Consider the following 20,760-nt stretch of genomic DNA (forward strand, 5'->3'; position numbering starts at 1 on the left):
GGCAGCAAGAGATGAGCAAGGCTTTGCTCTCTCTTGCACAGCAGTAATCCAGAAATCCAAGGTTTGAGGCAGCAGAGCTGGGTTAGTGTGTATTTCAGTCTCCAGTGAGGGTGAGAAGCTTTCAGAAATCCCCAAGTTTAAAGACAGCATTATTATGCTGTGTCTGTTGCTACAGGACCAGGTCAGCTCTGTTCATCTTTCATCTGCTGTTTCATTAGGTGGTCTCTTATAGGACAGACACACTAGAAGCCTCTTAAAGCAGCAGCAGTGATGCCTAGCTATTCTGCTGTTTATCGCTGCTCCTAAATGAATTGATCCAGAGGGATGCACTGCTATATTCCATACTGAGTGTTAGGGTCCTGAAATTTTTTGTACTTCCTTACAACACTAGAGTTCAGTCACAACTATAGGGCAAAGGAGAATCACTGGAGAGAGCCTCTTCATGACCTGCCTCTTCTTTTAGTCATAGGAAATACCTTCTACCTGAGACTTCATTAGATTTGCTGTGCATTTGATGCCAAGAATTATTTGACCTAAGACACTGGAGGTTGCGCAACCAGAACTGCTCCCCTTTGCTCACTGTTTCCAGAAACTTCCTCTTGACATAAAACCAGATTAATTCTTGGGAGGGGAACGTTTTTGAGCAGAGCCTTTCACCTCTGGGTCACTAGATGAAATCTGGCCCTGGTCAGTAGTGACTGAAAATCATTACCAGCTGACGGCTACTTGGGGAAATGAGATGGTGAGTCTCATTCCAGTTCCTAATGGACACATCTCAGCAAACACAGTCACAACTGGCACTAACTGGCATTCTCAGCTGAGAGACCACAAACTAAACAGCGAAGGAAATTGAACCTTCCTCTTCATCCCTTGCCTGGGTTTCAGAAGCATTATGGACATGCTTTCTATACCACCATTGTTTCACAGGCTGGGTTTACTCTAAATGGCTTTTCAAAACCTTGTCATTTTTGTGCAGCATGATTCAGCACAGCCTGGTCAGCTATCCCAATATAATTAGGCTCATGTATGGCTCCCCTCAGTAGAAGCTGAGCTGCCTGATGCCACCTACCAGTACGAATGGCAAATCTGATGTCATATCTCAGTATGAACGGAACTGTCTGATGTCACCTCAGTGCTAATGGGACATTTTATAATATGACATCTAAGGCTGCAGGGGAGATCTTCTAATCCATTCACTGTGCCACACTACACTAGAACATAACACAGTATAATGTGTAGGTTAACTTAGGAACCCTCAGGCAAATTTTGGATAGATGGACAGATGGATGGATGGATACATTTATACAAAGTATACATACATTATATCACTCTATTGATTTTTAAAAAGTTCCAGGTCTGCCTGGCTATAATGAGATTTTTGAACTTTGTGTTACGATCAATGAGGGGAATATTATTGGCCTGGAGAATTGATATACCCGCTCTCTGTGGCTTGTTCTGCTCCTGGACTGCCCCTGCCCCCAAGGTGTACGATTCCATCAGACACTTAACCTCTTTTACAGTGTCATCAGGCTAAAAGGAATCTAATAGTGACACGGGACTTGTGCTCAGCACTCTGGCACTATTGCTTTCCTGTCACAAATAATTTATAGCTTTCTATTTCCATCCCTTTGCCTGCACCCCATCCCCTTTTTCTGTTTCTCTGGGCTGGGGGAAATCAATAAACTCACACAACCAGAGTGGCACTTCAGGGGGTTTTAGGGGGAATGTGAGAAAAGAGAAAAGAAAAGAAAAAATCAGAAAAGAAGAAAAAAGTTGTATTATTTGCCCCAGCACAGACTTCTCAGATAAGTTCCTCAGCTAGTGCAAATCAGCATGACCTCAGAATCTGGCCCTGTGAGGTTCTCAGACACCTTCTGTATAGGTCCTCAGCAGCTCTAGATTAGGGACCCTCATACCACTGACCTATATAGGGTGAGGACCTGGACCTCCATCCCCAGCTAGAACCTTGATATTCCCTGTCTCCAGCTATGTCCCAGGCAGCCTCTCTGCCACTCCAACAACTGCCCAGGCTTCATTATGTGTGTACCAGAGTTTTGTAACATACTGATATGATACGCTCTAAAATACCTTTCTTCTCCCAAGAAGGTTTCGCTCTCAGGAGTTGTGCCCTCTCAACATCTCTGCCTATCTAGCCACTAGCCACAGATGTGCTCTTTGAAGTTTTGCCAACTTATTCTTTAGAATGAATCTTTAAGGGAAGCTCTCTCTTTGGTGGAAAGGAGTAATTTGTTTTCACTTTCTGGAGAGATTTTGGGGGAGAGTTTAAAGCTAATATAATGCAGGGCTGAGAGTTCCAGAAACTCAGGCTGAAGAACATCTGCAGTGTTCACCCTAATTGGAAAGGCTCGTTTTAATCTCAAAGGAATTTGGTCTCAATGGTCTTTGCAGGTCATGGCTTATTTGCAAAGTTCCTTGGTGAGGCTCCTGAGTCACAGATACCCACACCTGCCAGCAGGCAGGGACCTTGACAGTCAAGTACTAGGTGCTAGTGATTTTCTTTCACCACTGACCTCAGCTGGGTTTAAATCAGTGACCTAGAGGTGAAAGATTTAATGTAACAAGAAATAGAGCACTGACAATTACAGTTTATTTTCATTCTTGAGCTTTGTGTGATTCACTGAGACATCTACCTGAGTTCCCATGCTGAGATCATTCACCTCCTGATAAAGACCAATTTTTGCCCTCTTTGCTGAAGCTTCTTTTTCCTGGTTAACTATATCCCATCACCACTTCCTACGGATGCCTTCTGCTCCCACCTTCTCATTTATGAAGGGCAAGGGCTTTGGGCAAGCCTTCCACCAGTTCAAAGCATTCAGCATTCAGTTCTATGCCAGAAAGGTATTTTTTAAGTCCACAACAAAATTAAATCTACACCACTTGTAAATCCAGCAGTGGCTCTATTATCTGCAAAGACTGCCTTGTGTTCATGCTGGCAGATCAGGTCCTAAATGATAATGCAGTTGCTAAAACACAGGACATCCTAGCTTGTTACCTGAGCACCAGTTTTGCAGTGAATACCCAGGTTTCGGGGAAAGATGACAGAGCAGAGCAAGGACAATCTCCTGAGAACTGGACCATTGAAGCAGTAGAGTCAGGACTGTGAGAAGGCAAATGAAGTGACTCTGCTGCATGCAGAGCTCAGGCCAGATCTTCAGGTTCTCAGCTGGGATCGCAGGTATGCAAAGGCACATGGAGAAATTGCAGTAGAGTTCTGAACGTGTTCTGCTCTTTTTCAGGATCATCAGAACCAAAGTTCAGCAACCTTTTCACCCAACACCAGATGGGAGTGGGACAGGTGTGACTGCACCAGGACATACTATCGGTAAGGAGACTGGCACGAGGGGTGGTGACAGGACAAGTGGAAATGAGGATGATGCTTAGTTGAGGGAACAAAGTCTGACAAGCGGATGCTAAGCAGAGCAAAAGCGAGGAGGGGTGGGGGTGAGGGGGGTAGGGAGGAAGGAACCTCAATGGACATCAGAGGTTTCTGTTCTTTATTTCCCTCCTTACATTGCAGAGAAGGGAACTGTGGCAGAGAAACCAGCCCAGGGTAGGGGTTTGCTCTGCCTTAACATCCATTTCATGTTCACACTCTTTCCTTAGCTTCCCTAGGGAGAAGCATTTGCTGCTACCCTGTTTAAGCATCAGTCTTCAACAGTTGTCTCCTTACTCTGACTCTCTTTTCCCCCCTCTCTCCCAATTTCTTTTCTCTCTCTTTGCTGGAACTGGTCCATTTCTTAGAGCTAGTAAAAACAGACATGGGTAAGATATTCCTGATGCCTCATAACTGAGTTCTTCATTGTTCTGGCTCTGCAGCCAGGTATCCTATGGGTGTATTTCACAGAGAAAATGCATTTTCTGCTGGGGGAAATGGGTTTTTCAAGGTGAGCAGAAGATGGAGGCTGTAATAAAGTGACCAAATATTGTGTTTAAAGGTACTGTGCTAGATGTGCGATCAGGTACTTTTCACTCTGTGGGCTGTATGGTGCATATATTGTTGTAGCTTTATACAGTAATAATTCAGAGCAGGAAAAAACATGCAATATTTTGGGATACTGTGATATACAGTGGCCTAAGACACTTTCTGAAATACTGTTGGTTACCAAGAATTAGCTGCTATACAAAGATTTACTGGAGAATACAAAGATTGACTGGAAAGTGATGGTCTACATGGGACAGAGCTGGCAGATACAATTCTGTACATGAATTGTGTTCTGGAGCACAGTGGAATTTATGGGCCAGTATGGAAGAGCATTTCTGGATGCCCTTTTAATCCGGACTTGCTCATTGGACTGGGAATCACTAACTACAACAGATGGAGCTGGCAGATACTATTCCTTCTTGGAAAAGTAGTGGATGTCTAGGGAAAGCATTGGTTGAGCTGGGATAGGAATTGCAAGTGCTGCTACTGGAGTGTTTTATTGCTCTGGGATGTACTGGGAAGTGTGGGTCTACATGGGATACTGTTGACAGGTTTTGCTCCACCCTGGAAGGCTTGTATTGGAGGCATTGATTTCTTCAGGACAGTGCTTTATGAGTTGAATGATGGGTAGTGGCCTGCAAGAAACTTGGGATATTCTCTCCATTACTGGGACATGCTGGGACATAAGGGGCATGCCTACTGGATGCATAGCTCTGCTTGTTCTGTACTCGAAAGCCCTGATTATCATGAAGTGATCATTTCTAACCTGTATGACTTGTCATTTCTGAGATATTGGAAACTCATGAGCAGTCTTGGACAGCCCTGAGTGGCAGGAGGAGTCTGCCTGTTGACATTGGTTAGTACAGGAAGGAGACACTAGATTTTTATTAATCTGTTCGTTAGTACAAGAATGATACACTATATTTTTATTAATTTGGGTTGGAGTCTGTATCCCCAACTCACCATTTGGTCCAGTAGGGAACTGAATTTATTGGGCCAATACTGAAGTGCTTCTAATCCTATGCTAAGAATGTAATTTCTCAATGAGTGTTTGGATGGACATGTGAGAGGCTGGTCTGGCTAAGACAGAACATGTGCACTCCTGGTGGAAAAACGCTGAGAGGAAATGATCTGGCAAAATATGGATGTACTAGGAAGCCACTGGAGAATGTGGGCTATGCACCATTGCACTCCGTTACTATGGCACGCACTGGAAAGCCTGCTCTGAACTGGGATGTAACAACAAGGTTTAGTTAGCTTCTTGATGGAATATACTTGCTTGTTATTAATGGCCCTGTACTGGAAGGCTGTTGAGCTATGGTATAGGAATGACAAAGCTGGGATGCAGTAATGTTAGCAGTAGAACGAGTATGAGTCTTTCAGTGTGAGGGACTGGAAGTCTACTTAGTGCCCAGGCTTTCCTATGAGACTGGTGGCATGTGTAGCTTTCAGCTGTGGGATCCCTGAGTGCTGTGCTGCTCTCCTCATGGCCCTTTTTCCCTTTTCCTTTTGTCCAGTGCCCAGCACAGCATCCCCTCCCGTCTCCAGTGCCTCCAATGATCCAGTGGGCTCTTACTCCATTAACGGGATCCTGGGGATTCCTCGGTCGAATGGCGAGAAGAGGAAACGTGATGAAGGTAGGGGGAGGGGAGAAGTTCATCCTCCCTTTTATATTCTTTGTCCCCATGTACAGGCTCCAATTTCAGGCCAAGGTTTGCAGCTGCTGCAGGGGCTAGATCAGTTTTAGCAACAGAGACCAGTTCCCCACCACTGCCCTGCTGGCTTGGAATTCTCTTCTTCCGAGGCCCTTTCATGACAGGCTGCATCTCCAGACATCTGCTCAACAGGCAGAGAGCCGTCTCCATTGCTGGAGCTGATCCCAAGTTCATTCACTGCTGGAAATGGCTGGAACTGAACTCCCCAGGTGCCAGCAGGTGCCCGGACTTTGAACTGCGGGTAAACATGGTTTCCCCGACTCACTCGTTTAAAAAAAAAAATGCTGTCTTGGAGAAGCACCAGCAATGTAGGAATTATTTACCATTCCCCTTGCAAACAAGTTCCTGCCCTGTGAAGTGCCATGAGCTACATTAGGTGGTGATTATAAGGGCACAGTTTTCAATGGATGGCATCTACCGCAGCAGTACTGCCATGCTTGCAACAGTCTGAAAGCAGAACAGGAGGTCTTCCGAGTACTGTGGCCCTAAAGCTGTTATCTAAGAATTTCAATAGGGCTCTAAGGAATTAGGATTAAGCCATCTCCCTTTCCTTCCTACCTGCTGGGAAGGACTCAGAGCAAAGTGAAATGAATCAAAAGTTGGAGCCTCAGGTATAGACAGACTGAGTCAGGATGGGTGGGTGAGGTCTTGGTGCTCTTACGGTGGCTTTGTAAACTTTTTTTCCTTAAATCTTGTTCTTTTAATTTGATGCATTCAAAAATTCAGGATAGTGACCTTTTCTAAGAGTAGTGCCTGACCAGTTTGTTCAGTACAGCCCTGCCTCCAGTATGTTGTTTTCCACTGTTGCCTGTTGCATGGGGACAACCTCTTAGCAGCACTGGTGGGTCAGTGTACTGTGTGTGCTGTAAGCCCCAGACTGCGTGGTACAAGAGAGCATGAGGGTTCTTTGTGTGATATGTGGTGAGAAGAGAAAGTTCTTCTGAGAGAGATGCTGTATTTTGGGAGTTTGCTAGTGATTTTCTCAGCATTGGTTCTGGTGAGGTTTACATATGCAAGTTTTTGATCCAAATAAGCACAGTAATTCTAAGGAAAAAAAAAAAGAAGGCAGTGATCGTGACCCCTTTCTTCCTAATACAAGGTGAAACTAGAGGCAAGGACCCAATCTAGCTCCTGTTAAATGGGAAGATTTTTGCTGATGTCATTGAAAATTGGATCAGGCCCCAGAGGAAGATCCATTTCCCAGCTAGATGGCAGTAGGGCCCAGCTAAGAGAAAAGTGTAGCAATGGAAGGGCTGAGTCAATGCATCAAAGTCAAAAAATGTCAGGAATAAGAGAGTGCAAACATTACAAACCCCTCCAGCATTTCCCATCATTACATATACAGCAAATAGTGACATTTCAAACTCAGTGACAAGTTTCTTTAATGTTTGTGCAAATCTCTTGGCAGTTATTTGGAGTTTTATTGAACCCCACCTCTCACACAGTCCAGAGTGGTGATCACCAGCTCTCAACATGGGGCCTCCATATCTCATTTTGAAATGAAGCAGTTCATTTGGCTTTGGTGACCATTCTTTCCAAATACCTGCAAAGATCATGTCACTTTAGATGCAGCCACACAGTCGCTTTCAGCCTCAGAACCTGAGCTTTTCTGGAGCAGTACAATTAAACACAGAAACAATAGAGCAGCTATCTAAGACTGTGACAATTCACAATAATATACTGACAGTAGGAACAACTCTCTGCTGTTGTCTGTCCTTAATTCATCCCAGATTTGATTTATGAAGGGCAAGCAATATTCTGCAACTCTCTGCTGTTGGCCAAGGGCCCATATATCGGAATCAAAACAGTATCAGACAATCCTGGAGACGTTGCTTGTCTTTAGCTCTCCAGAGTTTTAGGCAGCAGTTACATGACAAAGCTGCAAGCACATTAGAGAACAGGCTTCCTCTTGCCATCCCAGGTACCTCCTTCAAGGAGATAGCGCACTCCTGTCCCAGAGAAACCTCGCATGAGAACCCCTGCCAGCTGCTGAACACCCCTAGCCAAGGGTTGAGTTATCTGGGCTCACACTGGCCTTAAGAAATGCTGAAAGACATCATCACTTTGCAGGGTTGGGTCCTAAGGCTAGAAGGGTCCATGGGGGCATTTGCATAACCAGAGACCTGCACTCACTCCTGGGAAATCTCCCCTATAGCAGTGATGACTCTTGTTGCTCCTAGCTGAGAAGGGGATTAGCAAAGCCTGGCAAGAAATCCAGTGCAGGTATTTCTTTCATGCTCTTGCTGAATACATACACCTCCTCAGTATTTCCCAGAGCTTCTGAGCACTGTTCTGTTCCAGTTTCTTAACTGCAGGGTTTATCCTCATGTTGAAAAGCCCTTATGCGCTCCCAACACACATCTGCTTCCCAGCATTTTGGGGATGGCTCTTCCCTAAAGAAGGCAGAAGAACCAGCACTGCTGTCTCTTTTCTTTCCGCTCTGTTGGACCAGCTCTGCTTCAAGGATTCCTCTGTGAGGAATGCAGTTCAGCAGAAAGGGGGAAGTACCAAGCTGCTCCTGAATCCCTGGTTCTGAAAACCTTGTTAGCAACCTCTGTGATGGCTGAGGCGAACAGGGTGGGAGAAAGACAGAGGAGCCTCTATCTGAGCACACCCCCTCCCCCAGGTCCTCCTTGCTGCAGCTGGTGCCTACATTAGACAGTAGCTCAAATGATTAAGAAGAGGAAAGATAATTATGTGTCAAGATGATGTAGCAGAACTCCCGAGTTGGACAGAAGGAGCCAGACAGATGCATGAGGTGGGCTCAGCGATGGACGTTGACAGCCAGGTGTGAACCTCACAGGGAGTTAGAGGGAAAAGAGAAAATCCCAACCTACCAAATCTGCTGGTTACAACTGCAAGGGTAGCCTGGGAAGACTATGGCAGTGAGAGAGCTAGCAGGAAGGTAGCTCTGAGTGTCTACTAGTCACAATAGGGAACTGTCAGATCACAAGTCTTCCCCCAGAACTCAGTGTGTCTTCCTCAGGTGAGTGCCTAGGAAGGATGGTCAGGATTTGCCCTGTTGAGCCTATGCATTCCTTTTGTTTCCATTTTTGATGAGTGGTTGTAAACCCTCTGACTTCCAGACAAAGCAGAGAGTTGGTCTCCTATGGTTATAAAAATAATTTGGCTGAAAAAGTTCACCACCACTTGTCTAGCACAGCGTGTGCCACTTCATGCAGTCTATGAGCGCTGCCAATACTGATGTTATTTCCCTCTGACCTTTCCCACCATTTACACACACCATCTTCTAGAGGCAGAAGTGGCCCTGCAGCATGTAATGACTTTCCCAAGACCACCAGGTCTTGCTGCAGCTGGAAACAGGAATTCCTGGCTCTTCACAATCCTAACGTTGTAATATGCTGTGATAGCAAGCTAAGCTCAGCAGGGTCACTGTCAGACTAAGGAGCAGCAATAAGAAATCCAGAAGAATAAAGGAGAAAAATAATATGCAAATATTTCTGTTGTTGCATAACCCCGTATCCTTTAGTTGATAGCTAAAAGGAGGAGAACGGGGATAGCTTGGAAGCACTAACAAAAAATAAATATCATTCATACTGTAGTCTTGAGTACTGTGTAAGGAGAAAAAGGGAGAGATGAAGAGAAAGAGAAGAATGGATAGATAGATGGACAGATAGATGGACAGATAATTAGAAAATATGAAAACAGTAAAACAGTATTTCAAACTGTCTTTGCACGCCACAGGATCTCCAGCTGGGTGAAGCTTGGGATCTTTACAAAACACTCTTGCTAGAGATTAGAGATAGCTCTTTCTCTCCATACCAGTCTACAGACTTCCTCTATAGACCCAAATTCTCATTTGGGATTCGTCTTCCAGTGAGGCTGGTGCTGTAACATTCTCAGCATCATTAATCTTGGTCCCTGACAGTATCTGAAGTATTTGACAGCATTACTGGCAATAATATCTGCAGTGCTGACAATGGCAGAGATAATATCCCCCAGTATTATTGGCATTAGCAGGGATCATATCTGCAGCCTGTTATTGGTGGGAGCAGACATAATGTGTCCAGTATTATTAGTATCAGTAGTAATAAAACTCATAGGCTTGTTAATACGATCAGTGCTAATATCAGCAGTAGGTTTGTGGGAGAGGAGGGGATGGAGTGATTGCTACTGTAAATGGCAATAATACTCGGGCTGTTTGCAGTAAAGGAATCCCCAGTGGAGATGGGGGAGCAAATGTGAGAAAGCAAAAGTTCCTCCTTTCCTTTCTTCACCTGGGGATCTGATGATCAGACTGATTTACACTGAAGTAAGCGATGCGGACTACGTCAGTGCAGGAGGACAGTAAATGGTCACCAACATTTTGTCAGGTCTGTGATGGTGATGTTTTCCAAAGAGTGTTAGTTCTATCAGTGCAAGTAGTTCACTGTACACTTCAAAAAGGGGTTGAGCTATGCAGAATAGGGTGCTGCCTACTAGCACTGGGAGCACTTACACTGTTAGTCATGTAGCTGCAGGACAGTCAGCATAACTGCCCTTCTCATTGGTGCTACACACACAATTTTCTGCCATTACCACAACACCTCTACTGAGAAGCACTGCTTTTGTTATAGGTGGCTTTCTCTTCCCTCACTCCAGATGGGAGGGCAGGGGTTTGGCAGTGTTCAGCTTGGGAATTCTCCTGCCTGGCCATGATCTCATTTTCCTACAAGGAAAGCAGAAATGTCTCCTTCAGGTGGAGCGTGAGGCAGGGAGATCTACAGCAGTCCCAGTACCGAAAGTCATGTTTTTCTAAATACTGCCCCAGGATATATATTGTCTTGAAGAAATTCAGTTGTTTAAGTGAAAAGTAGTGCAGAAAGATGTGTAATGTGTTTAAGAAGGTCTGAAGTTGTGAGCAGATACACAGCAGCTGTCACATCACTGCAACTATGATCCTATTTGTGCTGTTCAGAGTGCCAATGATAATAAAATTTCAGAGATGTAGGTGTGACATTTCAGGTGACTTTGTGTCATTGTCAGTGCCATCAGTATATGTTTGCAGGCAGTGTGGCTGTGGTTATCATATTGTAACTGTACCACTACAGGTTGGGGGTTTGTGATACTAACGATGAGATTAACTGTATCAGTGCTTGCTATGCTGCCCCATTACACTCGAGGCCATTTCACTCTTCACAGGTGGTTGTGAATTGTTTCTGGTGGTATGCCTGCATCATTGCAGACAGTAATGTTGTTTTGATGTAATTGTTGGTACACTGGTGCAGGCTGTACTGTGTTGTGATTGCAATTCATATAGTTGTTACTGCAGCTGACATAATGTATTGATGACAACGGACTGTCACCTGGCCACGAGTGAAGTCAATACAGCTATGTCACTGCAGTGCTGCGTTGAGAACTGTGTGTTTTCACAAAGTATGACCATACTGTTCCACAGCATACTGGGGTTGTTTCAGGACATACAGTATGCTTATGCTGTCATCTGCAGGACGATGATGCTTTACCAGTGCTGTAGTTGTACTAGGGCAGAGAGGTCTAGCCCTTAACTGTCCTGTAGGGAAATACACTCATTTTCTCGTGCTGTCTGCATACATTCACAAAGAGTATGAGTGAGTTATTTCACTTGACTGTATCATGGCACCTGATGTATGTTCATCTCTGGGCATATTAGATTTATAATTGTTCTCCCAATTGTTGCATTGTTGAAGACAAGAGAATGTGTTTGGACCCCCTCAGGTAACACAACAGCACTGCTGTCTGTGCTGTGTCTGCGTTGTTCCATGCTGTGATTTCTTGTCACCACAGCTGATCTGTTTGCGTTATTCTATATGATTGCTTTATTGCAGGTCAGCCATAGTCTTAATGACACTGGAGACACATGCAGTTACATTGCTCCAGGTGCTAACCCCATGTTCCAACCATCACACGCATGGTTGTAGGGTGTGCACCCAGCAGTTTATGGCTGTGCACATGGAGTGAGCCGTTTCTGGAGTGCTTCATGCTCCCACAGTGTCTTCCTCCTACTTTCCCTGGGACTGTGTTGTTGCATGCAGTGTAGCTGAGTTTCCAGCATGCAGTGATGGTGTATCACTGCAAAGCAGTGGTCACAGGGGCCATCCAGTCTCACTGTGACTATACACATAAATGTGGGTAACACTCCTTCAGTTCTAGATGAAAATGTAAATTGAAGAGGGACTTTATTCTCAGCAGCCACTCACTTCTCCCTCTGGAGGGTCTTTGGCTGGTGAGACTCCTAGAAGCACATAAGAGAGGTACCTGCTACTCATCCTGCACCTCTCTAAATAAACTGCAGGAGGATGGTAAGAAAAGGGAGAGTATGTGTGGGAAAAGAGAGGAGGGGGAAACCAGATAAAAGAGAGGATGATGAATAAGCAGCACAGCACTCTCAGAAATGTGGGCTGGAGGTCAATCTGTAAGCAAGAGAAACCGTATGTATGTGCGTCTGCACACATCCTGGGAGTTTGGGGGTACGCATTGCTCAGTAGCACTTCAGGTAAGGGAGAGTTAACAGCTTACATCACAGAAAGCAGTTTGGACAGAATGCTCTGCTTCTAAAGCTTACAGTGCTGCTTAGTTTGGCAGGGTTTGGTACTAACTGAAGACAAGCTGGTCTGGCTTCAGCTGCATTTGTGTGCATCTCTGCTTATGTATTTGTGTCTCTAGAAATGCATGCCTCTTTGTTTTTGTATTTCTGTGTTAGAATCCCTTATCTGTGCTTATATACTGGAGTGAGTGGCAGGTTGGACCCATATTTTTGTGCATGCCTATGGAGACCTGGAAAATGTGTATGTTAAGCTGTGTATAATATTGCCTAGTAGAAGAATACATTCTGTGGATCATATGGATGTCTGGGCATGTATGGCTCAGTATTAGTGCTATGTATTTTGATGAATGCCAGGTATTTGTATTCACATTTGGAGTATATATGTGAATGTTGTATATTTGTATGTATATTCTGTGTGTATGTGTTGTTACATACTTGGAGTATCACTGTATCTTTGTGGTTGCTGGATATGAATATGTAGCCTGTTAGTGCTGTGCACTTCTGTATATAGTTTGTACAGATGTGTATTTGCATTGGGGTTATATATTTATGTGTTTGTTGTATATATATATATATATCTTGGTTGTTCTTGCTTGTGACAAGGTTGTTTATTTATGTAAATAGTGTGTATTTGTTCACATAATTTAATTTTTTATCTGTGAATTTAAGGAATTGACTTGAAGTTCCAGGTTTTTGTTTAGTTAGTGTCTGTATATTTTTGTAAGTTATTTATTTATTCAGAAATTACATGTAATTGACACACACCTGCATTAGTACCTCCTTGTGTCCCAGTCCACATTCTTGTGTCTTTAAATGTTATTGGCTAGATTGCATGAGTCTTACCTATGCACAGAGCTTTCCTTTAAGTTTATTTGGGTGAGTGCCACGAATGTGTGCTTGTCTGACTGTTTATTTATAGATATTTAATTTGTGGTTAGATCTTCCACTTTGACTCATTTCTGAGAGGGGCTGCTGCAGCTAATGTGTCAGCAGGAGTCAGGCAGCGACAGCTCCTCACAGTGCCTCTGCCTATTCTGCTTTCCACCTGAGCAGAACCTGCTCCAGAGCTTGGCTGGTGCCTGTCTCTCTGCATCCTCTTGCTCACTCTAGATGAGTTGTACACTGGGTCTTTCTCACATTCAGGGAGGTGACTTGCATTTTTGCATGGTTGTAAAGAGCATGGGAGTAGGAGGGAGCATGGTGCCTGGGTCCTTGAGGATCCCAGGTTAATGCACAGTGGATGACAGAATAAACTGCTAAAAGGATCAGGAATAGCTAGCAGTGTGCAGGCAAATGGTATTTTAGAGGGTTGTTGGTGGCTGGTATAACAGTGCATCAGGGTGCCATGACAGAGGAAGACAGGGATGACACTATTTTGAGGTCAAATGACATGGCAATGAGACATAAAGGCAATACTGCTATGAAATTCAGGTGACATGGCACTGAGGCACAACAGGGACCAAGGTGACATGCCGAAGACCCAGGCTGATCTATTAGAACAGGGAAGGCTGTGAAACCTCCACTGAGACTCAGCTGAATGAGGCACAGGAGAACAGGAGGAGCAGGGTGAAAAGATCGAAGGCAAATCAGTGGCCTGTACCATGGCTGTAGGAGCCAGGTCACTGGCAGTGTGGGACATGCAGTGTCTCCACAAGGAGATCAGCTGCATCACAAAATCACAGAACTGCTAGGATTGGAAGGGACCTCTGGAGATCATCTAGTCCAACCCCTGCATCCTGGTGTGAAGAGTTGGGGCAGTCTGTTAGCAGTGGCTGTTCACATCACAGTGATGGAGAGCAGGGATAACACAGTGATGACATCAAGTGATGGACATATCCTGTGATGGTAGCCATGGACCATAGGGACTGTGTGGGCAGGGGCACTATTCCCAGTTGTTGGAAAAACAAAGAACCTAACGGGCAGTAAAACAAAAACAAAGGAGACTTGGAAGCACCTGACAGCACTAATTCATCACAGCCCAAGATTTTTTTTTCCCCCTCATGTTCCCATTATATTTGTTTGTAAAAGTGGAAATCAATTTTGAAGGTAATTTTCTGGAAAGAATGGAAGGGAGGTGGGAGGGCCGGATAAGGCAGAGATGGCAAGAGGAAAAAAAAATTTAGGCCAGGCACAGCCCAGGGGCAGCTCTTGGCAAGGTGAAAGAAAATTGCATATTCAATCTCCATCCATGAATCTCCCTCGCTGCTGCCCGCCTCCTGCTCGAAAACAATGAAGGCTTTCTCCCCTGCGCTGCACAACGCCCGAGTATCAGCGCTCACTTTAACTTCAGGGTCATTAATTCACCTGATTATTGCAGGAGAGGAGAGGGTTGCAGAGGCATCCGTTCTAAAGAGCCCTCCCTTAGCTCATCCTTTGATTAGTTTGGGGTGGGGGGAGTTGAGATAATGTGTTGTCTTGGACTCAGTTTTAAATGGGAGGGGTCGAAGAGGGGGTGGAAGGAGGTAGAGGTGGAAAGGGAAAGATGTGGCCCGGCTTGCAGTGGAAGGGAGGGTTGGAAAGCAGTCATTCTTGCATCCCTCTGCTGTGGTGTTATTGCAAATTAAAAGTAGCATGTTCCACTCCGTAGCTATCTTTCATGGAGGGGAGGGGCATGGGTATATGTCGGCATGGGGATTGGGGGGGGAATCTTATCATTGCTTCTTCAGCAGCCCAGCGTAGTGTCACCCTGTGAGGTGACATTTGAATTTACAATTCCGCTGAGAAAAGCCATTAATTCACAAATTAACATTTCTCCCTCTCTCTCTCTAGCTCTCTCTCTCTTCCTCTCTCTCTCTCTCATGGATGTGCAAGCAATTGAAAAGACAAAGGAAATAGCCTTAAGGAAGAGACTTTACTGCTACTCTGTGCAGAGATTGCTACTACTGCTTCTAGATAGATAAACCAATTACCTGAGCTGCTCTGCTCATGGCAGCCTGCTATTACCTCCTTTTGTAGAGCTGACTCCATTGCTGGATTACACTCTGTGTATCTCATTAATGTAAACCAGCACAATACTGGGTACTGTCCCTGACCCTTCTTGCCAGAGCCCATTGCTCTACAGTGGAAGAGGGAAGTGCGAGAGGAGTGAAGAGCAGAGGTGATGGTAGGCACAATGTACTTCCTAATGCACAGGGACCAGGCCACACAGAGAACCTGCTTAGAAATACCTGTGTTGAGCTTAAAAGAGAGATGGGAGCTTCCCTTTTATAGAGGAGACAGCATGACATTAACCCTGGTCTCTTCCATGTCTTGGTGAGTGGTGAGCTCTGAGAGTGATGCACAAGAGCACCAGGTATGGGCAGCCACTTACAGACCAATTCTCAGCATTACTCTGAGTATGAAATCGAAATATGCATAATGGTAGACAGATGCGGAAGTGTGAGTATAAATGCTGTGTACACATAGCTATAGGCAGATGTAGCTGACTGCACCCAGGAGCTGACTCACAGAGGTATGCAACAAACCTCAGAAAAAGAAGCAAAAGTAAGCACTCTATCTTACAGACTGAGAGGGTCAGATTTCTCTGTAGTGCAACACCACTGCAAGCCAGTCAGTGATGCCTGTGGAGATGTTCTTGTCAAAGCCTGGATGCTACTTCCACACAGCCGCCAGTCCTGTTCTGATTCCCTTTTGTTGCACTCTCTTGCCATGTTCTTTCTCACATGCTTCTGCTGTCACTGCTGCTATGGGTGCTTGGACAGCACATGTGTACAGTACACACACAAAGGCACTCAGCTGCTTGCTGATGTCAGCCCAGGCACACATGTGTGTCACTAGCAGCCCTGCCTGTGTATATTCACACCCCTGTGAATGGCTCCAAGCCTGCCTGCTGGGGTGCACACTGGCCAGCAGCTTTCTGAGCACCTTCTGGTCCTCTCTGCAGACAGCCTTGTAGGAATATGCCTGATTACTCCTGTCCTTTAGCTGGGTCACACAGCTATGTGTGTTTAGGGAGAAAATGTCCTAGCAGTGTGGTTTACGTAAAGGCTCGCATGTTCGTCTTTGCTCACAAAGCATCCTACCTATATTGAATTGAACAGAAATGTTCACCAACAGGTTTTTCACCCCGTAAGGGTTCATTAGGCCCTGTTCAATCCATTCTCCTGGCTTTCATGAAGGGCAGAATCTTACAGGGGGCATTTCTCTGTGTAGAAGAAAAGATCAGAACTGCTGTTTCTAGAAACCTGGTCTCCACATGCTCAGCACATGGAGTACAAGTCTTTCCTCAGCACTGCCTCAACTTCTTAAACCTTCCAAAAAAATTATCCTCTTAACAACAGCATCTGCCTCTCTTGCAGTCCCTGTGCCCCACACCGTGCACAGCACATGGCTGGGAGCAGCATCCTGCAGCCAGTGCTGGAAGACGGATCATGATCAGTGGAGGAATCGGCAGGCAGTGCCAGTAATTCAAACCATCCTGACCGTTCAGTGAACCCGAACCTGCTGACCTTGACAGCACTACACAGCAGCGGCCTCAGGAATCCCAACCTTTAGAGAGTCACTGGTGGAGGATGGCTTCTGCTCCCTCCCTTTCCTTCTCTCTGTCTCTCTTTACAATCACATCCTAGCAGCCAAGGGGGCCAAACAGTCAACCCCCAGTGCACCAATTAGCTCCTAATTTGGCTATCTCTGCACTCCCATGTCTATGTCAATGTAATGTTAAGCATCGCTTGCTGCTCATAGATGTAAATCATTCCTGTAGAGGAGTGTCTTCCTGTGCTAAAGGAAAACTCAAAGCACCTTGTTCTCAGTCTGGGCCAGAGAGAAACCCATCCTTCTCCCAGAATGAGGGCTGCTGCTGCTTGGAAGAAAAGCAGGAGCTCTTTGCTTCCCTAAGTGATAGCATCAGATCCTCCAGCCTTGCTTCACTGGATCCCAGGGGGGAAGCAACAAGATCTTACCTGGTGATTAGCGTGTGAGAATCCTGGCTGGATAGATGAGGGGCACAGAGGCAACCCAAGTGAAAGGGAGAGCAAAAAAAAAACAAAAACAACAAAACAATTTTGCTTCATTTTGTCATCAGAACTTGCATTAAAGAAAAATGCAGTTTGTGAACATTTTAAGACCCTTCCAAGGAGTACTGGATTTCCTTTAGCTACCTCTGTAGCTGCAAAGCAGGACCTGAAACAAACAGCATTTTGTGTTGGCCTGCAGAGGCTAGGCTAAGCTCTAAGACCTTGCATATGGAGGACAACTCTGTTTACAGTAGGTGGCCTGAAAGAAGCAGTTACAGATACCTATGTGTCTATCAAGACACAGCAGATATGTCTGTCTTCTGTCTCCATCCATAATTCTCTGAAGGTGATTTTTCCATGCATCAATCAAATAACACTTTGAATAGGTGTAAAATACAATTCATGCCCATTTCAAGTCTTTTAAAATGTCAGAGTTTGTCAAGTGCCCTAAAAATAATGCCTAGTTCCACATTTCTCCCTGGCTTTTTCTTCATCCATCTGAGCATCCTACTGCTTATATCCCATCAGGTTCAAGGTACAAAGTCCTCTTCCCACACAGGTCAACAGCTATGGCAAAACACACAGGGGCAGAGTGCCAGAACAGGAGCTAGGCCATGGGTATCAATATTTGCAGTAAGATATGGAGTAGGTTAGGATTTCTTTCTCTCACTGGCTCTCCCTTTTTTGGGAGCTCAGAGATGTCATTCTGCTTTACAGCTAGGGGATCTGCATCGCAACAGCTTTGTAGGTGTCTGATTAAGCCTTAAAGAGGTAATCATTGTGTATGAAATGTCCATCAAGTCTTCAGTGTCTTCTAGTCCTCCCTTAGATGCTTTAGAAAAGGCTGTTATAAAGGACAGGTACACCTCCGTTCTTGGTTTCCCAAAGGAGCTGTTGTTTTTTGCTTTATGTTTTGGTATCTAGTATAGGAAGAGGCAGGCCCTGAACAGAAGAGTTGCCTTTGCAAGCAGATCAGAACTAGAGTTTGGGACAACTTTACCAAATCCAAGCAAATTAAAAACCAAAAAACCAAAACCTTCCTTAGCTAATCCTCAAAGACACTTATGGCCCCTCTCTGCACAGCTTCTTGTTTGTGAAGCTGATTGCTAACTGTGACTGGGCCCCCTCTTGTTTGGGGACTACCTCTTACAATTTGGAACACATCTCCAACATACATCTTACAGAGGTCGTATCAGTATAGGTTCCTTCATTTACCAATAACGGCCTTTTCATGAGGTCATGCAGAAAGATGCAAAATACTCTATTAATGATTTACAATTATTATAGGAATGTGCATGCAAAAAAAAAGAGTTAGCAAGGTGGCAGTCTGAGCAGATTGCTGCATATTGCAAGTCAGTAGCTCTTTCATTGCATGGCATTCTGCAATTACCCATCCTGTACCATGTATTGTTTATTAACCTTCCCATTCTTAAGATCTCATTTACCACTGAAATGTGGCTGACTCTCAGGTGGACCATGGCAGATGTTGAACAATACAGAGCAGCAACTGTGAAATTTTGCTGTGCCATGTCCAAATGAAACCACAGGAGAATTAAGATATGCTGTGGGTAATCACTCAGGCTGGATTTTGTTCAGGACAGCCAGGTTAATGTCTGCACTCTTGCAAAAAATGCCATGGGAATTTTAATGACTCTGAATGATTGGAGCCTTTGTTTTATGGCACGTCAAAAATGGCAGCTCTAAAAACACTCTGCTTGAGCACTGGTTTAGTGCTGACTCAGAAGAGCTTCCAGTAACATGATTCACTAGCATCTGGCTGAGGGGCAGGCACAGCCTTCTTTGACTTGTGAGGTTAAAGTAAAAGAGTGTATGAGGGGAAAATAAGGCAGAATTAAAGGAAGGGGAAGTCTAGAGAAAGGGAAATGTAAGGAAAGGAGGTATTAAGAGGCATGTTAGTGGGGGACCAAGCCAATGGAGCCCAGTAGGAATTCATATTTTCCAGACAGTGCATTAGAGGTATCCACAGCCTGATCCAGTTCTGCTGAGCCCTAGCACTGGTGGCCTCTCAGGTGCCAGTGTGCTCCACAGGAACCTCAAGGATCTCCCAGAAGCTAGAATATGGGTCTGGATGGGGACAGCCCAGCTCTGTGCTCCCTCCCTTGTCTCTAGCGGCCCTGATAGCAGTGTTGATTTGCATGTCAGGCAAAGCACTGCTTGAGAGGAAAAAAAACCCTCCAAGTGTGGCGGTGTCAGCGCTCGCTGTTGTTCGACAGTGTAAAATTAAATTAATAAAGCCCCCAACACAGGAAAACATAACAGGAAATTAATGGCCTTTACTGTCGCTCTGATGCAGTCATTTGCAACCCTGCTTTCCGCACCAAAGACTTCATAAATGCAAGCAGTTTCTCTAAACAAGCATAGTTAGGGCTGCATGCGATGTAATTTTTTGCATTGCTTCTGTCCTTTGGAGCTAACAAAAGCCACTCTTTTTTATGTGCTCACAAAGGGGGATTCTGCCAAGAAGCAGCTCCCCAACAAATGGGCTTAGGAAGATGAGGGGTGAGAGCTAAGTCGTGCCAGTGATGCTAAGAACATCTTCGGCCCTGGCAGAGGGAACAGCACAGCTCCTGGTGCCCCGCTTCCCTGCGGCAGCAGCTCTCCCTGAGGGCTCTGTGCTAAAGGCAGTATTACAGACACCACAACAGCATAAACCAGGGTAACCCTTTTGATAACTTTCATGACGTGTACATCAGTATAACCACTGAATGCAAGAGACTTACAGATTTACACTAACTAGAGGGTCTGGCCCGCTGTATGACAGTGCTGCTTGCTACCCTGCCAATACGAACAAAGCAAGTGTATTGTGTGCTGGAGGCAGCTGCATCTCTATCTGGCTAACAGTCAAGCCTAATAGTGCTAGCGAGATATGGGACCTACACTCTGTCCCTCATTACAATGGTATAAATCCCCAGTGCCTCTTCTGACGTAAGGAAATCGTGTATCTCCAACAACCTGGCTGAGAGCAGAGTATGTCCACTCACCTCCAGCTTACCCAAAGGTCACAAAGCTGTGCTGACTGCTTGCACAGAAGCCACCACCTTAGACTACCCAAACCCACACCTCGTCTGCACACCCATATGTGCTGTATGTAGTACATGCTGCACACACCTCTGAGGCAGCTGCTTGCATCCTAACACCTGGAAAGGCCTTGACTAATATATTCAGTGAGGCCGGACATACAAAACCTAACACACAAACCTAAATCTGTTCAGACTTAGTTTTCCAGATGCTCTGGGCTGAATTTGCAATCATACACTTAGATGCTGTAGTAAATACATATGATTTTCATACGCATACACACACTCGTTTCCTTAAATGCACTTTGCATGCTCGCATGATAATCCAAGACAGATCCGAGTACACACTTCATTACACATTTGCACACACAATTCATTTCATTTACATTCTCATTGAGCATTGCCATTTTGCTCATGTAAGCCCTGCATTTAAAGCTGCACTGCCCATTCCTGCTTCATCTGAGGTGCTCTGTCATACACAACCCCTGTGTTAAAAGCACTGCAGACCCCAGCTGTCAGGCTCCAGCACACATCCCACTCTTTGGTCAGGCACGCTCACTTCCCTGCATGAGCAGCCTTCTTT

General features: G+C 45.2%; 1 protein-coding gene across 16 annotated transcripts in view; it reads left to right on the forward strand.

Moving 5' to 3' along the window:
* The window catches only part of PAX2 (paired box 2), a 96,560-nt gene that overhangs the window by 42,816 nt on the left and 32,984 nt on the right, over positions 1-20,760 (forward strand). For 14 of the 16 annotated variants that reach the window (XM_057425693.1, XM_057425696.1, XM_057425697.1 and 11 more), the window contains 2 exons: positions 3,258-3,343; positions 5,461-5,580. In XM_057425693.1, coding sequence (XP_057281676.1) covers positions 3,258-3,343; positions 5,461-5,580 — 206 coding nt within the window. The remainder of the gene's footprint in view (positions 1-3,257; positions 3,344-5,460; positions 5,581-20,760) is intronic. The other 2 variants (XM_057425702.1, XM_057425689.1) reach the window with 1 other exon arrangement.

Source organism: Pezoporus wallicus, unplaced genomic scaffold (assembly GCF_028554395.1).
Source record: "Pezoporus wallicus isolate ANWC-B61680 ecotype Strahan unplaced genomic scaffold, APGP_CSIRO_Pwel_v1 contig_7892, whole genome shotgun sequence".
Lineage (NCBI taxonomy): Eukaryota > Metazoa > Chordata > Aves > Psittaciformes > Psittacidae > Pezoporus > Pezoporus wallicus.